The sequence below is a fragment of the Barbus barbus genome, assembly GCF_936440315.1.
Source record: "Barbus barbus genome assembly, chromosome: 30".
In the NCBI taxonomy this organism is placed as follows: domain Eukaryota; kingdom Metazoa; phylum Chordata; class Actinopteri; order Cypriniformes; family Cyprinidae; genus Barbus; species Barbus barbus.
In genome coordinates this window covers 24,276,945-24,301,384 of record NC_136758.1, presented here as the reverse complement: position 1 = coordinate 24,301,384, position 24,440 = coordinate 24,276,945, and the positions used below count along the sequence as shown (strand labels likewise).

The 24,440-nt window shown below is 39.0% G+C and overlaps 1 protein-coding gene across 1 annotated transcript in view; it reads left to right on the top strand.

The window, feature by feature from the left end:
- Positions 1–24,440, top strand: part of LOC306850451 (kinesin-like protein KIF26B) — a gene marked incomplete at its 5' end in the record, with an annotated part of 32,864 nt that overhangs the window by 5,296 nt on the left and 3,128 nt on the right. Inside the window, 8 exons of the mRNA XM_079386105.1 lie at positions 2,692–2,826; positions 10,019–10,231; positions 11,199–11,292; positions 14,420–14,682; positions 15,666–15,849; positions 17,484–17,643; positions 19,895–20,066; positions 20,175–23,580. Of these exons, the coding sequence (XP_079242231.1) occupies positions 2,692–2,826; positions 10,019–10,231; positions 11,199–11,292; positions 14,420–14,682; positions 15,666–15,849; positions 17,484–17,643; positions 19,895–20,066; positions 20,175–23,580 (4,627 nt within the window). The remainder of the gene's footprint in view (positions 1–2,691; positions 2,827–10,018; positions 10,232–11,198; positions 11,293–14,419; positions 14,683–15,665; positions 15,850–17,483; positions 17,644–19,894; positions 20,067–20,174; positions 23,581–24,440) is intronic.

Below are 24,440 nucleotides of genomic sequence, written 5' to 3'. Positions count from 1 at the left end.
TTTTAATTATTTTCAATATTTAAGAATTTTTAAAAAACAAGTGTGAAATGTTTTATGTAACACTTTATGTAACAGGTGCACTTGAATGAAAATCAGTTAAACAGATTCAAGGTTATAGAATCATGCTTTTGGAGCCTTTAATATTTAACATTATGCAGCAAATAACTCACTATTATATTCCAACATCTCATCCTGTGGACCAACTATAGTTTGCCACAGATTTTCACTTCGCTGTCTGGTTTTCTGACTAAAACTCTCAAATACGTTGTTTCTCATTCAAACTGATTAGAAAAAGCTCATCTGTTCACATTTTGGGGTTTTGTCCATCAGTTCTTTGTTCAAATTAACCATCTGCTCTAGGGCAGAAGTATTGGAGATTTTCCATTACTGTTTATAGTTTATGCAGAATAGAAGTCATTGCTTTGCTACCAGGAGTGGGGTTCGAACCCACGAGGACATTTGTCCATTGGATCTTAAGTCCAACACCTTAACCACTCGGTCATCCTGGTGTTTTTTTTGGTGGGGGGGCAGTGTTTTGCCATGCTCATGGGCACTTCAGCTGGTGATCGTGACAGCACCACTTTACCATCTTAACCACTTTGAAGCCATCCAGGTCCCTATTGTGAAGTATCAGTTTTGCAGATGCTACCTGAAGGAACACAGAGCCTCATTTGTCCACACTGCTGTGCAAGTTCTAAAGAGATGGGCAGGACTGGGGTGTTTAGGATGGATCGATTGAACGTGAAAGTATCTGGTTTCTTTTGCATCTTGCTCAGAGCTCAAAGGTGAGCTAATTAACTGGACAGCAGAAACAAATGACCAACAAAAGGCAAAACAGACACATTTTAGTATGATTAAATAAGAAAATACACACCTTTACACCTGGTATTAATATATGTTTACAAATAGAGGTATTTCCCTCAAAAGGTGCTTACAGGAGATGCATTTTATATGGATTCCATGCATTTTGTTCCACAAAAGAAAAGTCATGCATGTTTTAAATGACTTTAGGGTGAGTGAATGATGACTGTATTTTGCTTTGTGGACAATCTCAATATTGTCAAGAATTTAGCTGAGTGGGTTTTGAACCCTCATTCGTCCATTGGATCTTAAATCAAATACCTAATTTCCATTTCCAACACAACAACATTACTATATTCTGTTGAAAGTTTACATTGATCTTCCAGGAGTGGGGTTCAAACCCACGAGGACATCTATTGGATCGTAAGTCCAATGCTTCTGTAACAGATAAGTGTTACAGAGCGTTATCAAATATAAAAGTGGCTTCAGTTTTAATTTTGTGATGCAGGCATCATAAAACACAGCTAGCTGAGAAATGTAGGCATGAGATTTGTGCTTTGGCAGCATGAGAGAACATATGGGGCGGATGCGAGAGAATGTCGCCTGCAGAATACATGTAGATATCACAGGTGAAAGTGTTCTGCTGCAGGAGAGATTCAGCTGAGGAGTGGTTTAAGATGCATGAATGCAGAGGAACGTAGACCTTTGATCTGACATTTAACATTATTGGGTGTTCTTCTCATCTGACCTGGCTGGTTTATGAGGCTATTGTTGATAATAAGTTGCAGTTATTAAGAAGATACTTTCTTTCCTAAAGAAAGGAAATACATGGTGTTTATTACAGGAACAGTCCCCCTGAAGTTAAATGTCTTGGAAGAGAAGAATGGTGAAAAGAGATTATGAACCAGCACCTTTCAGGGGCCCCATTTGTTAAGATGTGCATATAATGATCCTAAATGTGAATGTGCAACAATTTTTATTTATATATATTGTTTTTTTTTTATTTAACAATTAAAATCAAACGCAATGTGGCTACTTACGTTATGCCCACAAATATGTTCTTATGGTTCAATTGGTTGAAGCTGAACTGTTGGTGAAAGTGTAAGAACATTTGAAGAGTTTATTTGCAAAAACAGATAACTCTTTTCAAAAATCATGTTTTTTCATTGTGCATTCCAATTAATCTCAATCAAACTGCAGTTGGGTTATTTTGATTAGGTTAAAAAAATAACTTAAAAACACAGCTAACTAACAAGGTGTTCAAACCCACGAGGACATTCATCCATTGGATTGTAATTCCAATGCCTTTGTAACAGATGAGCATTGCAATGGAGAAGGGGATCCAAATGCAAGCTTTATTCAGAAGCGTAGTGAAACAGGCAGGGTCAAAGCACCAGCAAACAACACACAAAAAAAGTAATCCATAAAAAAGGCAATAGTCAGGGCAGGCAGCAAATGTGCACAAAACACTAGAATTCCATCCAGGGTCAAAACACAGGCAAGGCAGAATACAAGGCAAGGCAAAAAAACAAAAAAAAACAAGGCAAGGAAACAAGGAAACAAGGAAAATGCTTAGTAAAATTCTCTATGGGAAAACAAAACTTCGCAATGTGGGTGTGAGAGAGTGTAGCTTAAATAGTCCTCCTGATTGGAAATGGGTGTGTCTGTAGATTGGTTCTTATGAGAAATGGAGTCCAGGGTAGAGTGCTCTCTGGTGGGGCTCATGGGCACTTAAGCTGGTGATCGTGACGGCACCACTTTACCATCTTAACCACTCAGCCATCCAGGTCCCTATTGTGAAGCATCAGTTTTGAGAAACTGATTTCACGAGTTTGCACTAACATATAATATGATTGAGCAATTATTAAGCATATTTGGGGTGCTGTCCAGAGGGAGGGCTCTGAGCTCGGGATAGAGCCTGAACCCAGAGAACTCCCCCACCCATCCCAAGAATGGGATGCAATTAGATTGAGAGTGAGGAGTTGGGGTGGAGGTGGGATGCTGGAAAACTGTCATGGAACAGAGGTAAGTTGGCTGTATATACTGTATATACACACACATATTGTTCTTGTTAAGGTGATTAGCTGACGAGCTCCACCTGGGCCAGACTGATTGATTATCTGATCGTACTCCTCCTGAACCTTGTTAATAAAACATAATTTGTTTGTAACACAACCACATACTGTACAGCCAAATTACTGTGTTCTTTTTAAAATTCACATTGATCTACCAGGAGTGGGGTTTGAACCCACGAGGACATTCATCCATTGGATCTTAAGTCCAACGCCTTAACCACTCGGCCATCCTGGTTACTTTTCAAGGTTTTTTTTTCCCAGCCTGATTCCACAGTGCTTGGTTGTATCTCATCCATACACTTCAGATCAGAAAACCATTCAGTTGAATCTCTAGTAAACCAGCATCATTATACACTGCAAAAGCAATTTCAGTACCCTCAACCAAACATAATGGGAAGTCTTCAGCCCCCTGTCACTCTGTCTGTCTCTCTGTCCTGTCTTTACGGCTGCATTCCTTTATCAATTTACATGCTCAGTCAGCACACCGTTCGCATCACTGATTTCCCTGTCAGTTTGTTGTTTTTCTATTTAAAACCACCCTAGTAAGCTCTGGTACAGACAGAATCCGTCAAACGCATGCATTGGTGCAAGAACTGACAGCGGAGGAGCCCCGCATGGTGAAAGTTGATCCTGATCTTCAGTGCATCGCAGGGAAACCAGCATATCTGGCATTCCTCTCAGACATCAGAGGATGGGGGATATTCATCTGTGTTTGGACTTGATACGGGTCATGATATCTAGTTCTGGCACCTCCCAAAAAGTCTCACCAAACAGAACCATCTCATATGGCTGTGGGTTTGTCTAAAGCATCTTCTGTCAAACAAAATTGTGACTTTTGAAAGCTGATTTTGAGAGATTCATCATTAACCACATGGTGAGTTTCTATTGAGAACTTTTCGGTGAGTTCATAAAGAGTCATCTTGCATTGGAACAGCTTGAGTTCATCTGTAAACAACACCCACATTTAGGCTGCATGTTGTGCGTTGCGCTGGCAAACTAAAATGAATCGTTCTCCAGTCAACCAGAACATAAGCAGGATGGTGGGCAATGCAAATTCTGGCATTTGCAGCAGAAAAATGTCACCTTTCTCAAGGGACAAGGCTGTAACAGTGGCCTTTGGATATAAGAACATTGTGCGATAAGATATTGATGGGTGTAGATGCTCTATATGGCTGCTTTTGTGGCACCCACAGAAAGTGATCGGCTTTGAGATAGAGATGAAAGACAGATATATCATTCGTATTTGTACTGAATAGAACTAATTAATTAAAAACAGTATCTGAAATAAAATTGTGCTTTGCGCTCTGGCAAATTTAATGTGACATTATTCATCGATGATGATGTGAATATTATTAGGAATTCGTTCTAAATGTTTGTGTGAATGATGTTGCCCTTTCATCTTCAGCCTTGCCTTTTCGCACCAGTTCACGGTGATCATGATTCGCACCATCAGGGTTTTATGACAGTGTGACTAGATTAAATACCAAGGGCATCTCTATTATCTTGCTAATGATAAAGCAATTGATGGATGACTTTCAGTTTGTGGATGCTAAATTTGTACATGTATCCATTGAATTTAACAGATCAAAGCAAGTCTATATTTTCCTATATCCTGTTTCTTCATCTTTGAGACTCTTCTCGTCTCTAGTACATTTCTAGGAATCCTGGGAATTTAACAGATTCACCAGTCTTCTGGACATTACAGGCACTGACCTAAAAAAAAAAAAAATATTCAGTGGCTAATCAATTTTTAACAGTGCTTTCTAAAACTGAGGTGTTAAAGAAAAACACCTTACAGGCATCACGGAGTGAGCAGAACACATGGGAATTAAATCGTCTGAAATATTCATCCCAATATTCCTGTGATAATTTAACTGTGTAAAACAGAATATCAGTTTACATGGCAAGGAAATATGACACCAGTGAATGATTCATCGCTTTATATTGCATGTAAATGTCTTTTTAATTAAACTTTGCAGATCCTGTCTGGAAGATAACAGATTAAAGGTTGATATAAAGTTCTGTTCTGCTCTTATCTATCTATTATGATGAACATATCAACTGCAGGCTTATTGATTCTACAGAGCCCAAGAGGGGATCTTTCAGCCCACTATAAAATATGAAGCTTGCTTTCTCTGCATGGCTACAAGCGCATATAAGTAGCTGGATAAGATCTGTGCATCCCCAGTCCATACTTCAAATGCCATGATATAAATCAAATCAATCTTTGAAATTAAAAGTGTTCAAATAGCATTTAATCTTGACATTTTTTCTAAACTCTGTAAATATCAGGAAATAAACCATAGCATGTTTATTTATTTTGTTTAAAGAAACAAATTAAATATAATAAGCAATGAACCTGTGTTATCATAATGCATGAACAAATCCTCTACAAGTGTGCAAATGTTTTCACTAAGTGACCTCAAGCTAACCAAGATGATTGATTGATTGATTGATTGATTGATTCATTCATTCATTCATTCACAAAACATAATTACTCAATAAAAGAAGCGGCTCACTGTACATTTTGGATTCACTTAAAAGATCTGGCTCATAAGGGTCAGTTCTTAAAACTGACTAGTCTGGTAGCACTGCATGTTTTTGATTCGCTAAAATAAACGGATAAGAGTCATTTGTTTGTGAATGGGGATCGCACTGTATGTTTTTGATTCACTAAAAAGAACCGACTCCATAAGAGTCATTCGGTCATGAACTGGACTACTGCGTTCCACTGTACATTTATGATTCACTAAAAGAACCGGCTATATGAAGTATTTTGCCTTGGTGATGAAGATTAAGCTACAGGAAAACAGTACAGGCAACGCTGCAGTCTATGCTGGCTCTTCAAGCACTCCAAGAAGTTCATATATGCATTAAAATCACCTTGAGACCATCTGATAAAAGGTAATAGCAAATATGGTCAATAAAAGTTAAATTAGAATCGAGAAAAACATCATTTGTTTGCATATCTCATCTGGTATTTTGTTAACTTATCCAATCCAATCCAATCCAATGTGTCACTCAAGTTTCCAAATAGATTTTGGGGCCATTGTATCTTATTTAGGCATGAATAAAATGAGGTTTTATAATGCAATGATGAGAAATAGTAGCTATGTGGGCACCACTGAGTAAGTATGTGGGTTTGGCTCTCGCTCCAGTGTTCTTAAAGATCTGTAATAACCCAGAAGAGAGCATCTCCTTTAATTAGTCGTGCTGCTTTATCCAAACTGTTCTCACCCACAAGAGCCGTGAGAGCTCATAGAGAGACCACCACCTCCTCCTCCTCCATCCTGCCGCATATGCTGCCTAATGAGCCCCCCTACCGTGATCTTATCCCTGCTTCTGAAAATCAGAGGCTCAGTGCAGGCAATGGGTTGCAAATCACCAAACAGAAGAAATTCTATTTGTGGTAATGGGCTTTGAGATGCCGGACCTGACTAAACAAACCTGGGAGGATTGGTTATAGGGAACAGAAAAAGACATGGCTCTTTGTAGTGCAGGGACTGTGGGTGTAGAAAGGGGTTTCATTAAATTCTGTCTGCCAGCACGTTATTAGATCTGAGACGGTTTGAGGCTATTGGTGTTGAGACTTATCGCTATGGCTCAGAGAGGAGCTTTTCCTCAAAAGTAGACCGTATAGGCTTGTATAGATAAGTCGTACTGTATCTACTGTAGCTGCATTGCTAGAAATGCTGCCACGTGGATTAGGGTGATGTACAGGCGGCAATGCATGAAATGACAGTATCATTACAGCGTCAAAGGTCAGGCATTCCTCTTTTCCCAGGCTACAAAAGAGCAGTCCTGATTTGTGAGCACATATTCAGCAGGTTAGTCCAGAAGTGTTGTGTGTGATGTGTCTGCAACAATGCACCTCATGCATAATTCAGGTGGAATATGCAAAAACTGTAGGCAGGGTTCACTTTGCTATTAAATAACACCAGGATGAAATATTTAACACACCATAATGACATTCCTGAAAGTCTGTTCCCATGCAGGGAAGGCAAAAATGTACAGTTTTTACTTGTTCCTTGTAGTTTCCTACTTCTCAGATTTCTAGAAATACACTAGAAATGTCACGTGAAGATATCCCAGCTGTGCTCAGATTTGTCAAGATACCAAAGTTTGCAATAAAAAGAGATTTCAGTATTTTATTCTGTTATTATTGTATGCCAGCAATTAGCTTTTTATTCTGCTAAGGAAATTTCGGAGTAACATCTGACAAGCTGATATTCAAATTAAATATATATATATATATATTGTGGCGGGAGGAGCCAACGACAGACACAGTGGGCGTGGCGTCAAGCCTCGGAGAGGTTTTTATTAAACAATATTTAAAATAAAGTGTCCAAAGGGGGAAAAGTGTCCAAAATAAACAGGGATCTGGTGTCCTCGTTGTGCTGCGGGGCTCGTGAAGGAGGGCAGTGTTCAGGAGGGAAGGGTCCAGGTAAGGGGCGGAGTCCGGCGGCCGCACGCGCTCCCGTCTGGAGGTCCCGGGGCGCGGGTGACGGCGGCTTCTGTGGCGGCTTCGTCCAACTCCTTCATCCCCGGGTGCTCGACGGGATTCCACGGCCCGGCGTCCTTGCCCGACGGCCGTATCGCGGGTGCAGTGTCGGCCGGACTGCGGGTCCGGCCGCTCGCGTCTCTGACGGCGGCAGGTAGTTCCCTCTACGCTCCCTTTCCTGGACCCACGAGGACACCAGCGTGCATGCACGGGGAAGAGACCGGTCTCCCGAGGAGAGGCGCGTTCGGCATTTAACGGCGGCGGTGATGAGGCTCTATTCACGTCAGGTGCGCCTCATCACACGCCGCCAGCCCTGGCTGTTTCAGCGCCCCTCCTCTCTCACACACCCACTCCTGTCGGGAGCCTGGTGAAGGGCGGCGAATATGGGACGGGGTGGTGATGATGGACAGGGGGGAGGCAGCCGACTCGTCACATTATATATATATGAATTCATTTTGTGTGTAATGCACAATAATTATACACATTATTTGGTGTAAAAATAATAATAATTATAATTTTCCGTGCCAATTAACTATTACACACAATCATCTATAAGGTTTCAGAAATGATATAAAAATTAAATGTTAATCTAAATGTTTTAATTTCATTAATGAAATGAAAGCATAATGGGTAACGTTATTGTTCTGATTTTAATTGTGGAAAAAAATGGAAATAGTTTGTCATTTTAATATATTGCGTTTATGAAATCCACTTGAACTATTATAGGATGATGTCGTCTGTCCAGAGGCAATAACAGGGAAATTTCCTCTACATGTGATCTCAGATATTTGATTGATCTTTTATAAATTATAAAAAATAAGTCTTGTGAGATGCTGTTTTTATTATCTTTGTGCACTAAACCAATCATCTAAAGATGAACCAATAATTACAGTGCCTAAAAATAAATAGATGCCTGAATGACTCTAGAGAAGCAATTTTCCTGCTTTATCAAAATGTCTATCAATGTAATGATGATGGTATTATGGTTGCTAATCCATATGGCGTCAAGATTGTATTACTATGGTAATTATGTCTGCTGCTTTGATTTTGGCTTTGCATTGTGAAGACAGACTAAACTGCTGTGTTCTAGGGTCAGAAATAAAATTGTTTGAATATGTACTTAACTTGAAATTTAATCTTTAATGCTTTGATTTCAGTAATTACATTTCACAGCATGACAGATGTTATAACTGCCCCTTGAGCTGCTCTGTGACCACATTTCCGTATCTCCATAACAAGCAAGGACTCAGAGAGAAAGCGTATTAGTCACAGTTTATAGAGAACCAAGGAGCATTTACTTCTGGGAGGCGTTTATAAATGGGATAATGCATTCAATAGGTCATCGTTTCATCCGGGGCTATTTATTTAGCATAGCGAATATGTGTAGGCCAGTTATTTGAAGGTATTTCATAATGCAATTTTAGCAAGGATGCATTAAATTGATCAAAATTAACAGTAAATAAATACATAATGTTACAAAATATTTATATTTCAAATGAATGTGGTTCAAAAAACAAACAAACAAATAAATAAATAAGAAATTAAATAATAATAATAAAAATAATAATAAAAGTGTACCTGGAGTAATAATGCTAAAAATTCTGCTTTGCATCACAGGAATAAATTACATTTTAAAATAGATAATAATAGAAAACAGTTATTTTAAATTGTGAGAATAGTTCACAATATGTTTCCGCAAATAAATGTAGCCTTGGTGTCCTGAATATCTAATATAAGTCAAATATTTATAACCACTGTATCTAGACTGCAAAGGAATGGTGAAAGATCACTTTTGCAGGAAACCCAAGATTTATCCCCTGTCTTTCTGCAGGGCTCCAACAATCACTTGTGTGTTCTAGTCCACTAATCTGTAATTACATTCAGTCAATGATGGTTTTACTGAGCACATGCTTATAAACAGGGAACCAGGTTTGATGTCTATCATATGCGTGTATGTGATGTGGAAGGGTACATAGGTTATATTAGATGATTTATTACATCACTTAAACGTAAATGTTCAGTTATAGATTAGATTTATCTAACATTTGGTGGATGTGCAGTCCAAACATATAGACTATACCCAAGACTTTTTGTAGACTGTGCATGCTAATTGGATTCAAAATCAATCTCTTTTATTCAAAGAAACTTTTTTTTATCTCAAAACTAAACTTCAGCTGAAGTTACTTGGTGTACCTTTTCCTTAATCTTGCACCTGCTTCTTGCAGCATTATTGAGGTTTAATGCTTGCCTGCTGTCTCCACATATTTGACTGTGAAATATTAAAGAGTTATGAATAACTCTCTAAGTATCACTGCACACAGTTTTGTCAAAAACATGAGTAATGGTATAAACATGTTAAAGTTTGGGGGGTTTATAGTCTTAAAAACTTGTTCGAAACCACTTGAAACAGCAAGGTGCTCTTATAGGAAAAGTGTTCGGAAAGGAGATGCAAACTTTCCACAATCTGTCAACCCTTGACAAAGCTATAAACCTACTTAAAAGCTTGTTCTCCCTCAAGCAGCATGTTGTTTTGTTCACAGAAACGTTGGTTGTGGTGTTACTCGCAGAGAGGTTGCTGCTGAGCAACATGATACTTTGATATGCTGCATTACTGAGCAGATGCTGTTATGTTTCTGTGCAGGTTAAAGTGATGGTACGCGTATGTCCTTCATCGCCCGCCAGCGAGGCAGAGTCCAGCTCCTTCCTGAAGGTCGATTCTCGTAAGAAGCAAGTGACCATCATGGATCCAGCAGTTAATTCTCAGCAGAATCAAACTCAGAAACGCGGCAGCTCCAACCAGGTTCCTCCAAAGATGTTCGCATTTGATGCTGCTTTCTCCCATGATGCCTCTCAGGTGAGGCATTGTTGCTAGTTTTAAAGGGATAGATCATCTTAAAATGAAAATTCTGTCCTGATTTACTCACCTGTGAGTTGTTCCAAACCTATATGAGTTTCTTTTTTCTCTTAAAGATATTTTAGTATCCAAACATCTGACAGTATCCATTGACTTCTATAGTGTGGAAAAAAATACTGTGGAAGCCAATGGTTGCCGTCAACTGTTTGATTACCATCATTCTTCAAAATATCTTCTTTTGTGTTCAACAGAAGAAAGAAACTCATACAGGTTGGGAATAACTTGAGGGTGAGTAAATGATGCCAACAGTTTCATTTTTGGGTCAACTATCCCTTTAAAAATTGTGCTAAGCATTAAACATGCTGTGTGTCATTTCTGCCATAGTGTCACCAAATGGATTGTTTCATTGCACAAAGCAACAGTATGGTCTTAATAAATGGACAGTCCCTCTGGAGCAGCCTGAGGTGCCTTACAATGCTGATTAAGTTTAAAAGCAAAATGGCAGTTGCTTATATGTTACCCCACCTGGGAATTTGAACCCAAATCCTTAACCACAAAGCATTACTGGGTAGTATATGATAAAACATGGACAAGAAGTCATTGCTGCTATGCAGAAGATCTTTTGCACACACCAAAAATGTTTAAATAAATAAAGTGTTTTAAATAAAATAGCGTTTATTCATTCAGCAGACACTTTTTTTTAAAGTGACTTACATTTATTCTTTGAGCAAAACATTGCTATTAAGTGAAAATATCTGCTAGTGCAGTAAGACACTTTTATAAAATATACTGTACATTCTTTTAAAACAAGTCTTAATGTGTTGTTATGCAGTGCTGCTCAAGTTTCTCAAGTTTTACTTGTTTAAACAATTTTAGATATTTTTATCAAAAATTTAATTTAAGTCATGCCATTTCAGTTATTTTTGCAGTGCATTAATTTGATTGGCTGATCTCTGTTTCCTGGCAGGCAGAGGTTTGTGCAGGAACTGTGGCTGAGGTCATCCAGTCTGTGGTCAGTGGAGCAGACGGCTGTGTATTTTGCTTCGGACACTCCAAACTAGGTAAAAGACAAACAGCTGTGAATTTATTTAGAATATATATATATATAGGGTTCAGGGAGATTAGTGTCTTTCGAATATATCACCATCCAGCATCTCTTGAATATATCAGCCCATCACAAAGAAAAGTGCTTCAGGTGCCCTTTACTAATACCTTGTAAGTGCTTTTCAGGCAGACATTTTTCTTGCCTTTTTAATGAATGTCACACTGTGATGTTTCTATCTCCATCTCTCAGATATGTTTTATGTTCAATAAATAACCACCCCCTCCCCGATGGTCCCATACTCAACCATTCACATCCTGTAAATTAGATGGAATTAGTTTTATAGCACGCATGGCGGACTACAAGATGTTCTCACCCTGTTTTGCCGTCATTGTCATTTGTTGTTTCTGGAAGATTAGTGTAAAATTTAACCAGCCGTTTGCTCGGAAAACAATGGAAAAATGCCACTGTGGTTGCTGGTCAGCGATTTGATGACAGCGTGTAATGCCTCAGATGCCTTGTTTCCATTAACCTTGACTTGAAAACCAAAGACTGGCTCATGCATCATTGGAAAAGCATTCTATGGTGATTTCATTGGTCAGTCGTGCAAAGCTAATTAACTAGACCCAGAGATTGGCCTGTTAGTGCTTTAGAAGTAATTACCTTGGACATTTGGCTTGAAAAAGTGGTTGTATAAAACAAGAAACAAAAGAATCAAGCTGAACTTGAGCGGTGCGAGGAGCTGACCCCTGGTCACCACTGGCGCTTAAGTGCATGAGAACCTAAGATGCAATCTTTTAAGATTTATCTGACTGGAACACATAGATTTGTTTTTGACCTTCAAATCAACTAGAGCGCAATATTAATCATGCATAATACTGCCTGACCTCTAGATCTTGTATGTCATGCTGGATGTGAGGATGAAGAGGCTGTATGGTGAATATTAAAATACTCTAGCGGTATTCTGGAATGAAGCTTTATTTCTAGTCCTGAGACTACTTGATCAGCCCGGAGGCTTATTTATGGTTTATTGCAATAAGTCAGAATCCATAAAATTGAAGGACAGGTTGAAGCCTATAATGGATTTGTGTGTGTAAAATTTTTAAGAGAGATGCTGTAGTAATTGAATCTCATAAGCTCTGCCTTCCCATCATGCCACTCTCCATCCAGTCTGATTGAATTACTGACTCTCAGTTAATCTGCGACGGAGCATCCATCTTATTTTCCGCCTGGAAGTAAAAGCCCAGCAACTTTAATTGATGTGAAAGACCATTTTCAACAGAGCATGTTTGATATGTTACAGTCAGGACATAAAGTAAATAATCAAATGAAAAAAGAAAATGCATCAAAACAAATAATAATAAAAAATAAATGTAATTAAAAGATAAATTCAATTAAATAAATGTAATCATATTAGAGAATGTATGCACTTTTAGTCATGCTTTTGTTTTTAGTGGATTTTAATGCAGAGTAGTCATGATGACAAATTATATGTTAGCTAGGTGGACAGTTATTTCACATCATAGCTGTATTTAGCAATATAGTAAATATGTAACATGTATTTTAGCACGTCTGGAACTATTTTAGTGCCTGATAAATACCATCTGCAACCAAACGATTACCTTTTTATATACCATTTTGTTAGTGTAGTCCTTATAATTTACATTTACCTCTTAAATGTTTTTACTTTTAGCGTTGTTATTGTGAATTAAAACTAAAACCTACTGCAGCTAAATCAAACATTTTTATTTTGTTTTCATTAATTACAATATAGCTGAAATGAAATAAAATGTAAATATTAGATGAAAACTTAAACTTCAAAAACTGGCAATCAGCTGAAATAAAATACACTGAATTACTAAAATGACAAGAAAATAAAAATAAATCCAAATAGAACATTTTTAGAAAAAAACAACAAAAGCAAATAAACATTTCTAAAATTTTAACTAAAATTAAAATGAAAATATAAAAATAAAAGCTATTTTAAAAAACATTAATAAATAGTAGTATATAAATAATACTAAAATAAGCACTTGGTGGGAAAATATAGAATGAAATATGTAGTAATGGACCAGAATATTTTTGATTCCAGTTTTTTCCATTAAGCAGCTCCCTTGTGAAATCAACGAAGAACCTGCCACAACAGTGAACACTTTCTTAAACATGAAAGGACAAATTTTTAGAATAACCATCTTTTTAAAAAACAGTACGAAAGTACGAAAAATCCATTCAAGGTGTGTCATATTAAATCATGAATAAATGTATTATCTGCTACAACTGCACCATTGCAGGACTGGCTTGTTTTTGTTTTTTTAATTGTTGTGATGTTTGAATCAATATGAATCGTGCAAAAGAGAGTATTTGTTCTATTCAGCTGATATCTCCTCTGATTCCTGTTTCTGTTTCCTCTGTCTTGCTATCTTTTCCACCCAAACTAGAGGAATCCGTCTTTTGAAGTTCAATCTGGTCTGAATGTGTGCTGTGACATATGGCTTTGTTTAGTGGCCCCTTTCATGTCAACAGCAGGGGTATTTATGCAAGTGACTGTGTTTGAGGGCAGTGTCCAGAAATGAATCCAGGGACGCTGCCAATCAACAGGCTGTTGTTCCGGTTCTGGTCCTGCGGGTGAACCTGCGTTTAATGCCCAGTGCTGCCCACACGGTGTATGTGCTTACTCAACCACACTAAGACATATGGCAAATGTCAGCGGACTGTCAAACCGAGAGCTTTTCTGGAATTAAAAACCCATTTAAGGCAGACAAAACATTCTCGTGATTAGGCACGGTGCATTTCTGACCGTATTTCTAAGCATGATTATGCTAATCTTGTCAGATTTCCAGCTTTAATGGATTTTTAATTGTATTGGAATGTGTTTTTATAGCGCGTGTGTGACATCTGTCAGTGTGGCTTGTGCCAGAGTGCTGGTCTGCAAGCTAAATATCATATTAGAAAGTGTGAAATAGACCACACGTATTGGCGTAATGCTCCTGAGGCCAAACAGGCACTGTGGCTTTTAGCACCTGACCTATTTTGACTCTATTGTTCCGCTCTATGCTTTTGAAAGGCCTGTCAATCATTCATAACACAAGAAATGTGATTGTATGCAAAGCGATCCATCGTTAACTCGATTCTTGGTCTTGACGCAGGCAAATCCTACACTATGATTGGCAAGGACGACTCCATGCAGAGTTTAGGGATCATCCCGTGTGCCATCTCCTGGCTCTTCAAACTGATCAACGAGTGCAAGGAAAAGACAGGCGCACGTTTCTCCGTACGAGTGTCGGCTGTGGAGGTCTGGGGAAAAGACGAGAACCTGAAAGATCTGTTGTCGGAGGTGGCGACAGGCAGTTTGCAGGACGGTCAGTCTCCAGGAGTCTACCTTTGTGAGGACCCCATCTGCGGGATGCAGGTAAAATAGTCGTTCTGATCGTTAATGTTGTTATAATGTCTTGAATTATACAGTATATTGTTGATGAACAATAAAGGTGAAGTGTGTATTTTTTACTGTTAAAATTTCTGTCTGATGTTAACATGCTACTATAAATAATACTTTTTGATTTCCTTAAAAAATGCAAAAACTGTATCACTTTAAGATCCTTTATGACATGATGTCAAAGATTCATGCTTTTCTTTTCATTGCTGATTTAAAATAGTCCCAGATAATTAAATGGGGGGGGGGGGGGGGGGGGGGGCAATATTGGCACACTCATTGCCTGTAAGAAAATGTCCTTATTCTGGGAATACCCCCAGTGTTAAATTTTTTTTAAAATAAGCAAGCTTGGCAATCTACTTCCAATAAAGATGCCATTGTTGGGTAAAATGCGAATACATGATGAGAGGATTAGTCGAGCAGAGACAACCCCTGTCTCTGTGATCCTCAGACATGTGCACTAATCTCATCTTGGACTGATACCTCACAGCAATGGATTGTAAGGCCCTCACTTCTCCTTTTCCTGTGACAGTCAGCCTTATCACACAGAGCTGGCTTCAGCCGTGATACCCAAGGCTCTGCTGACATGATTATTACCCAATAACAAATAGAGGAATTTCTTTTTAGATATTAAGACATAGCTGAATTGACAGCATTTTAATGCTTTCTTTTATTTTCTGTAGCATTGTTAATAGTGGTCAACCAGAGTTTTTTTTTAAACACTTTAATTTATTTAATTATTTTTGTATTTATGAAAAATATACTGTCAAAGTAAAAGTGTTGCTTTTGGTGCTCATCAGCAACTTTGTGGCTGACGTGATACAAAAATAGCCAAATATCAGCCCATTTATCGGCGTAGTTGTTAAATTGCTGCGTTTGGAGTATGTTTCTGAAACCAGATGTTCTTTTAGCCAAAACTGTGTAATAAAATTCACATTTGCATCCTTTGTGTTTGTACACAGTTGCAGAATCAGAGTGAGTTGCGCGCTCCTACAGCTGAGAAGGCTGCTTTCTTCTTGGATGCTGCCATTGCTGCGCGTTACAGCAGTAAGCCAGACTATGACGAAGAGGAGCACCGTAACTCTCACATGCTCTTCACCCTACACATCTACCAGTATCGAATGGAAAAGACGGGCAAGGGTGGAAGTGAGTATAATTATGGGTTAGATGGACTTTCAGAAGAGACTTAGCATGAGCAGGGGTTCTTGACTGGTTTTTGTCTGTGACCAATTTTTTAGGCTCTAAAATTTTGGCTATTGCTAGTTTATCTGGTGAAGATATTTTATGATGGACACCAACATCTACAACACAAAAGAAGTTAGTGATCAGCTGTACTTGTTATCAGCAGTATCTGCTCTCTTCCACGGTTTATTTCGAATTTTCTCATTATACTTCCAAATGATGCCTGTGAGGTTTATAAATAGTCTGTTGCTGATAATCTTAGAAAGGGGTGTGATAACAGAAAAAACTGCCATTGTTAATGTGAGATGTACAATCTGATGCTAAAACTAGCTACTTCTGGAGAACAGTGCTAATTTCTCTTATCATAAGAAATGTTCTGTTTGGCATAAGTGAGTCCTGCCTTTTTCTAAGAGTGAATAGAAAGTAAAAGCAGATGTGTTCGCTTGGGCTTTTAGGGTATTTGAGAAATTCGAATGACCTCCATACTGTGTATAAAGAAGCTAGTCATGAAATCCATTCAGAGTGTTTCCATGGCTAAAGTTAACTTCTATAATAGAAACACAGAGATATAATGTCACCATTTGAAATATAGGTTCATTAGCCTCAGCGTTTTCACTAATAAGTTCCATTTATCTTTATTAGTCTACCATTAATTTACAATAACACTTCATAATGGAATTAGATGCTCATCGTGAGGTTTTTGACAGTGTTTATACCTTATATAGTTTCTTTGCAAGCTTGATATTTTCTTACTTTAAGTAGCTATTTAAATATTTTAACCAACTTAGTCAGTGGTACTACCTGTACTTCACTAACAGTTACAAAACATACTGGACCTTGCAGTGTCAAAATTACATATTTTAATGTGTGTAATATGTAAAACAAAATTATATATATATATATACACACACAAATATTAGCCTCCTAGAATTTTTCCTTTATAAGAGCATTTTTTCCTAACATATACACTACCATGCAATTATTTTATTTGACCAAAATACAGTAAAAAAAAGTAATATTATGATATAATATTATAGTTTAAAAGAACCATTTTATGTTTGAATATGTTTTGAAGCCTAATTTATTTCTGTGATGGCAAAGCTGAATTTTTAAGCATTATTACTCGTCGTCGGTGTCACATGATCCTTCAAAAATAATTATAAATATGCTGATTTGCTGCTTAAGAATCTTTTCTTATTATCAATGATGAAAACAGTTGTGCTGCTTAATATTTTTTGTGCAAATGCTGATACATTTTTGTTTTCAGGATTCAAAAGAACAGCTTTTATTTGAAATAGAAATCTTTTGTAACATTATAAATGTCTTTACTTTCGAAATTGACTGTGTCCTTGCTGAGCAAAAGTATTAATTTCTTTCTTTCAAAAAAAGAAAAAAAAAAGACTAATGGTAGTGTAATGCATCAATTACTTGAGTCACTTCAAATTGTCATGCTGGTACCTGCCTTGAAGTATAAAGTACCCATAAAGTAGAATGTTACGTAATATATCATATGTTAGTTTAGAGAATGATGAATGAAAAAAGTTAGAATCGCCTATTAGTTTAGTTATTAAATCTGACTCTGTGGCTCTTTTGCTTAGTGTCGGGAGGCAGGAGCCGACTGCACCTCATCGATCTAGGCAGCTGTGTCAAGGTTTTGAGCAAGACCCGTGACAGCACTACAGGTCTCTGCCTCTCGCTGTCTGCCCTGGGGAACGTCATATTGGCTTTAGTCAACGGCAGCAAGCACATCCCTTACAAGTAAGACTTTTACCTTTCACTTTGCTCATATCATATAATTTCAGTCAAAAACTCATTGGGTTAGACTTCTCAGTCTCATGCTGATATGTTGTAACCTCAATGACATGATTACGTTTATACTGTTATGGGTGAAGTCATTCGCCACTCGCTAAACTCATTAAATATGCAACATGATTAGCCTTCATATCTCTGCTGCATGCTTTTAATTCTTCTCAAACACACCTCATATGAATAATATATACAAACTGACATTTTCCAGCCTTTGATGTGAGCAATAATTGGTGGATTCTAATGCTACATTGAATCTGCAGAGAGAATGTAACCTTTATCGCTCCTCAGGGGTAATAGCTAAGTGAATTAGCTTGTGCCAAGCAGCCATAGAGACAGATGCAGTTTCACATTCACTGGGATTCATCGAAAATTCTTAACACAGACCATTTCTCTGCAACTGCTGTTTTATTTCTTTAAGCAGCATGTTAATTTGAGTTAAACAGACAACTTTGAGAAGGTGCCGTGTATCTCCAGCAGCTTTTTTTTTTTTTTAAATTTGCAGTGCTTCCATTTAGCTCCCTCAAGGCACGTTTGCATTTTTATGCCATGGCTCCCTAATTTAATCATGGCGAATTTACATTGCAGAGCATCATGGGGTTTAAGGCTGGAAATGCAACAGCTCTTGAGAGCTGAGTTATAATTAGGGTTTACGGCCTTTTAGGAGGAATACAACATTTGCACAAGATAAATTTAATTAATATGCATGTATCATAAATGAATATAAATCTACACAAGTCACTAATTTTAGATAGTGATTTAATTAGTGCTAAATAATATTTTGGTTGCTTTTTATCTCTCTAATTAGATGACTTAACCTCTCTGATTTATGTCAAATGTACGATATTGTTCAGAATTATTATCAATTCATTATTAGCTATTGATTTCACACTAGAATGTGTTGTCCAGTTTGTGGCATAATATTAGTAGCAATAACCACAAACTGTAACTGTAATAAGGGTTTTACATATTTTGCCAAGGGGTGAATGTTATTTAAGGGGATATCTCAGATAACTTTATTTTTGTTACATCATGATTAGTAAATTATGCTTTTATAACTTGTGCTTAGTATTCATGTGATCACTGTTATAACCCCTTAAGATTGACTACACACTTTTTTTAAGCACATCATCCAACTTCAAGGAAATTAGCAAAGAGTATCACTATAACCATAGTACTGTACACTCTGTTGTATTCTGTGATAATGTTTTTGCTTCAAATTATTGTATAGGTCATAGATTTCTGAGAACTGAGAATGTGCATGTGCATATCGTAATGCTAGCTGACTCATCCTTGAAAAGCAGCTTTATACGTCACCTCTAATGGTTGCCATGGGCAAGGCAGACAGAACAGGAAATGCCAATCCAAGTCTCTCTTTCTTTGTAAAAAGAGACTGTCTGGCAGCCAATGTTTTAGAATAAAGGTCAGCAAATAAAATGTCCAAAAGGGTCTATCCATTCTTCTTATTAAAGAGGGGTGCATTACACGATTAGATTGATTGCTAGAAGTGGTGCAGGTATTCATTGGAAATTAGTTATTTCCAAAAGCCTTGATTTTTGAACCCATCTCGCATTTTCCAAATACATTTTATTCTGAAAGGGTTAACTCATTTTACAAATCACGTATCTTCACTTTTAATTATTCAGTTACCAGTTACACAACTATCATTTTGCCAGCTAATAGTCTTGGGTAGCCAGACCTTCAGACTGATGGCAGAAGGTCTGGGAACCTTGGCCACTTTGAATGGCCAAGAACCGCCCAAGAGGCCATATGACTGACATGTTAAGTAACCAATCACGTTTTGTTTTGTGCCGCGTCATGTTTAGAGGTATGGAAATATCCCGACAACAAGAGACTGCTATGTAAAACTCTTGGACGTATTTTATAGAGTCTATTTCCACGAACTTTACATATTTCACATACTTTTGAAAATCCAGTGTTTAGTTGATCCTGATAAGCGCTTATTGTCACAGTTGTAAACAAATCAGCCTCCTTCTTCCATGAGGGGGTTTGGCGCCACGGCATTTTTGTTTCCAGGCGGAATGTTAAAGAATGTGTCACACACGTCTCCTATAAATCCTGTATAATTCAACCAATCAGATGAAGACTTCGAAACTCCTGAAGTGTTTACAATTTTGTGTGCCGTATGCATCAGACGTTCTGAGACTTCCCAGCTAACGCTCTTCCATTTTTTTGTTTACAGAGATAGTAAGCTAACCATGCTGCTACGTGAGTCCCTGGGAAACATGAATTGTCGCACCACCATGATAGCCCACATCTCCTCGTCCCCCAACAACTTCTCAGAGACACTCTCTACCCTTCAAATCGCCTCTCGTGTTCTTAGGCTGAAGAAGAAGAAGGCTAAAGTAAGCATGGTAGGACCCTGTCCTTCATTTTGTTGAACTTTCTTTTAGCATAGAATGATGCACCATTGTATTTTATGTTTATTTGTTTAAAATGCAGTATTTTTTTGTCTTCTGTAGCAATACACATCCAGTTCCTCTGGTGGTGAGAGCTCATGTGAGGAAGGAAGAATGCGTCGCCCAACACAGCTGAGAACTATCCATTCTAGAAATGTTGTTGATTCAGAAATGCCCCTGCTACACCTCTCCAGTGACCCTGAAGACTATTCCAGCAGTGAACAGTCATGTGACACAGTTATCTACGTAGGTCCAAATGGCTCAGCCCTCTCAGACAAAGAGCTAACAGACAACGAAGGTCCTCCAGAGTTTGTTCCTATCATCCCATCCCTACATAAAAATAAAGCAGATCTTAGCATGACTTCTTTGACATCCCAACCATCTCAACAGGCTGTAGCCCCACTAGTTCAAGCCTCACAGTCGGTCCAACCCTTGCAGACTGTTCATCCCCAGCCACTTCCACCTTTGCCAGAGGAAGGTGCTGAACCAGTTAAAAAGGAGAAAGACTGTCTTAAGTGCAACACTTTTGCAGAGCTTCAAGAGAGGCTGGAATGTATTGATGGAAGAGAAGAGGTTACGAAATTCCCTTTTGAAGAAGTCCCTGACAACAGAGCTGCCAAGTTTGAACCTGGCCCCGGTCAAGTCGTAAAAGGGGGTCAGCAGTCCAGTTCTCCCAAGAGGATATCTGACCAACAACTGGAGGAGATCCGTGAGGTGGTTGAAGAAGCAGAAATCGCTCAGTCAATAATTGAAAGCTTGACACAGTCTTCAACAGGCAGTTGTGGACTCTCCAGCAGCAGAAGTGTGACTGGCAGCAGTGGTGTTGGGCAACTAACCCCTCTTCACAGAGCCAAGAGCTCCAGTTTACATGACAGCAGAGAATCCATCAGTGGTGGGAGCAGCAGTGAGAGTAAGCCTCGTCCTATGGGCTCCCCACGGTTGGGGATTGCCAGTCTTACTAAAACGTCAGAGTACAAACCACCATCCTCTCCCTCTCAACGCTGCAAAGTGTACACCCAGAAAGGAGTAATGCCTGGCACACCACCACACTCCTCACATGATCTCAATAAAGACTCTAGAAAATCATCTACAGAGTCTTTGCTTAATCCTGAGTTTAGAACCTCTCCGGTGGGGATAAGCCCACAGGTCCTAAAGAGATCTTCATCATCCAATAGCCTTGGATCAGCTGAGACACTGTGTGATGATGTTCCCCAGCTGCCTTTGGACAATAAGAAAAATGCGAAGGACACCACAGCCACAGTTACACTAGAGCAACCTTTGGAACCCAATGGAGAGGATGAGCTGGTGTTTACCCTGGTGGAAAAGCTGACAATTAGTGGAGTGATGGAAAATGGTAGGCCAACCAGCATTATCAGCTTTAACAGTGACTGCTCGGTGCAGGCTATGGCATCGGGTTCAAGGCCTGTTAGTATTATTAGCAGCATGAGTGAAGACCTAGAACATTACACCACTGCTTCCTGCACTACCACTGCCACTATCTCACAAGTCAGCATTGCTAAATTCTTGCCTCTCAACAAGATAGAAGGGGACACCCAGGCTAGTCGTCGTTCCTCAATCAGCTCGTGGCTGAGTGAAATGAGTGCTGGCAGTGATGGCGACCAGTCATGTCATAGCTTTGTTGCCCAACAGTGCTTTGGACAGGGTGAGGCAATAGTCGAAGATAGGCTTTTAGAAATTCAAGAAGAAGGAGACATAGACCCTGAGTCAAATTACCAAAAGAACTCAGACAAAGAGAGTGACTCCAATAAAACCGATATGAATGATAAAAACACAGCTAAACACAAACTTGACAAGCTGTCCTCAACCTCAAGTGGCTATGTTCCTTTTAAGACCAATATCACAACTCACCCATGTGCTGCTGTTAAGCCAATGGTTGTGCAGGACTTGCAAACCAAAACCCCTCTAGTCAAAGATCCCAAATCCACACCTGTTCCAATCTCAAGTGAGATACATTTTGATGACCCTTGGATGAAAAGGGAGGGATGTGAAGATTCCAAGCCTTTGGACATGGTCTGTGACGTCAAGTCAGAGAAGAAAACATCTGAATCTGTAAAAAGGAAATGGCAAGTTGACAAGCTCAACTCGAGTGAAGCAGCATGTTCCCCTGATTCCATGAACCGGGTGGTGGATGGCTGCGAGATGGTCTTCAGTGCACCTGAAAGCATAACTCAAGTGTACTCTGCAGACATCCTCAGAACGGGTAGTCTCCCTCGTGCATGGCATCGCTTGAATAAGCAGGATGATCTGGAAGACCCTACATACCGTTACATGAGTGGAGAGTATAAAAGCCTTGGGGTTACCACTTCCACTCCCTGCAGTCCAAGAGCCACACTCGAAAGAAGATGTTCAGCAGGGAGGCAAGGTATCTTTGCTCGTCAGAAAGGAATCCCACCATTGCCGCCTGTAAGGAAGTCTAGCCTTGATCAGAGGAATCGAGCAAGTCCACAGCATAATCCAGGAAATTCTCAGACACCAAACTATCATCTGTCTTTCCTTGGCAGCACACCTGAAGACCTGGGTATTAAACAAAAAGGACCAAATATAGAGAGCAGCAGACTCTTCAGTGCCAAACTTGAGCAGTTAGCAAACAGAACCAATTCCTTAGGGAGGTCTCATGGGGCACATTATGACTGTCATTCCTTGGAGAGGGCGGAGAGTTTGACCTCTCTGGGCTCTAAAGGAGGAGTTGCAAAAGACAGTACAATGCCAAGGTTAGGTAGGAGCATCGCCCGTGGTTTGCTTTCATCACCTACCAATGGACCAAATGGTAACAATAACGCACCACAATCACCTAAAGCAAGTCAATCCAAAATCTCTGCAGTTAGCAAACTCCTTATGGCAAGTCCCAAAGCTCGAAGCTTATCAACCTCTAGCACTAAGACCCTAAGTTTCTCCACCAAGTCCCTTCCACAGTCAGTAAACCGAAGCTCAAGTTTACCTCCCAACGGAAAGAACCAGAACCAAAATTCATGGTCAACCCAGTCCCTAAGTCGCAGCAGGGGGACAGGGTTAGCATCTAAGCTACCTTTAAGAGCAGTGAATGGACGAATCTCTGAGCTCCTACAAGGTAGTGCAAGCTCTCGCGCTGCCCAAGGACGAGGGGCTTCGGACACCGAAGAGAGAGGAGCAGCAGTCCAAGGAGAGGAAAGGCCAGTGGTCCATACTTTGCCCTCACCTTACAGTAAGATCACTGCCCCAAGAAGGCCTCACCGTTGCAGTAGCGGACATGCCAGTGACAACAGCAGTGTGCTAAGCGGAGAGCTTCCTCCTGCAATGGGAAAGACTGCTTTGTTCTACCACAGTGGTGGCAGCAGTGGCTATGAGAGTATGATACGAGACAGTGAAGCCACAGGAAGCACATCATCCGCTCAGGACTCTATGAGTGAAAACAGCAGCTCTGTCAGTGGTCGCAGGAGCCTCAAGAATTCAAAGAAAAGAAGTAATACAGGTAAGCACATATCAGATGCTTAAAACTATGCTTCTTTATGCTTAAAATCTAGAATGCAACATAAAAAATAATTTAGTAACACTTTACTTAAAGCTTTTTATGTATAATTCATTGTGGTAAAAGTAGTTTTAATGCATTAATTATGCCTTGTAATGCACCTTATAATGCATGGTACAATCTCTTGAATAATTGTAACCACAGTTAATACATTATTAACAATTCAGTTACAATTATTTAAGACAAGATATAATGTATTGCAATGCACATTATGAATAATTATAATGCATTATAATATAATAACCCTTTATAATGCATTATGAAGGCTTTAAGAAAAGTGTTAGCAATTACTTCTTTTACTGCTTAATTGTTGTGTAATACAAAATATCTGCGTGTACACACACACATACACAACAGATTTAGCTTTTATATTCTAAGTGTATTCAGTGGCTCATCATTTCATCCATCTTTCTACAGTTCAGCAATACAAAGATCTCAGCACAATTAATCTAATCCCTAATGAACTGTGCTCAAGAAAATGTATTGTACTACAAAGCTTTCAGGACTCATTCCAGATTATACTTGGAAGAAACAAAACTTTTTAAACAGCTCTACTCCCTGTACACGCTTGGATGATCTGTTATGATACAGACTGATAGCAGTTGCCAAACTTAGCTGTGGGTGGTCTTTCAATATTTAGTGCTGCCTAAATTCCTGAATACACACCTCCTCTCCCATTTCCTCAGGCAAAGTATTTCACTCTATTTCTTGCCACCACAAACCTTTGCATGGTGGGAAAACTGAAAATTTAAATCCTGGCTCTGGAACAACAGACACAAAAGCTAGACCAGTACACGTTGAAC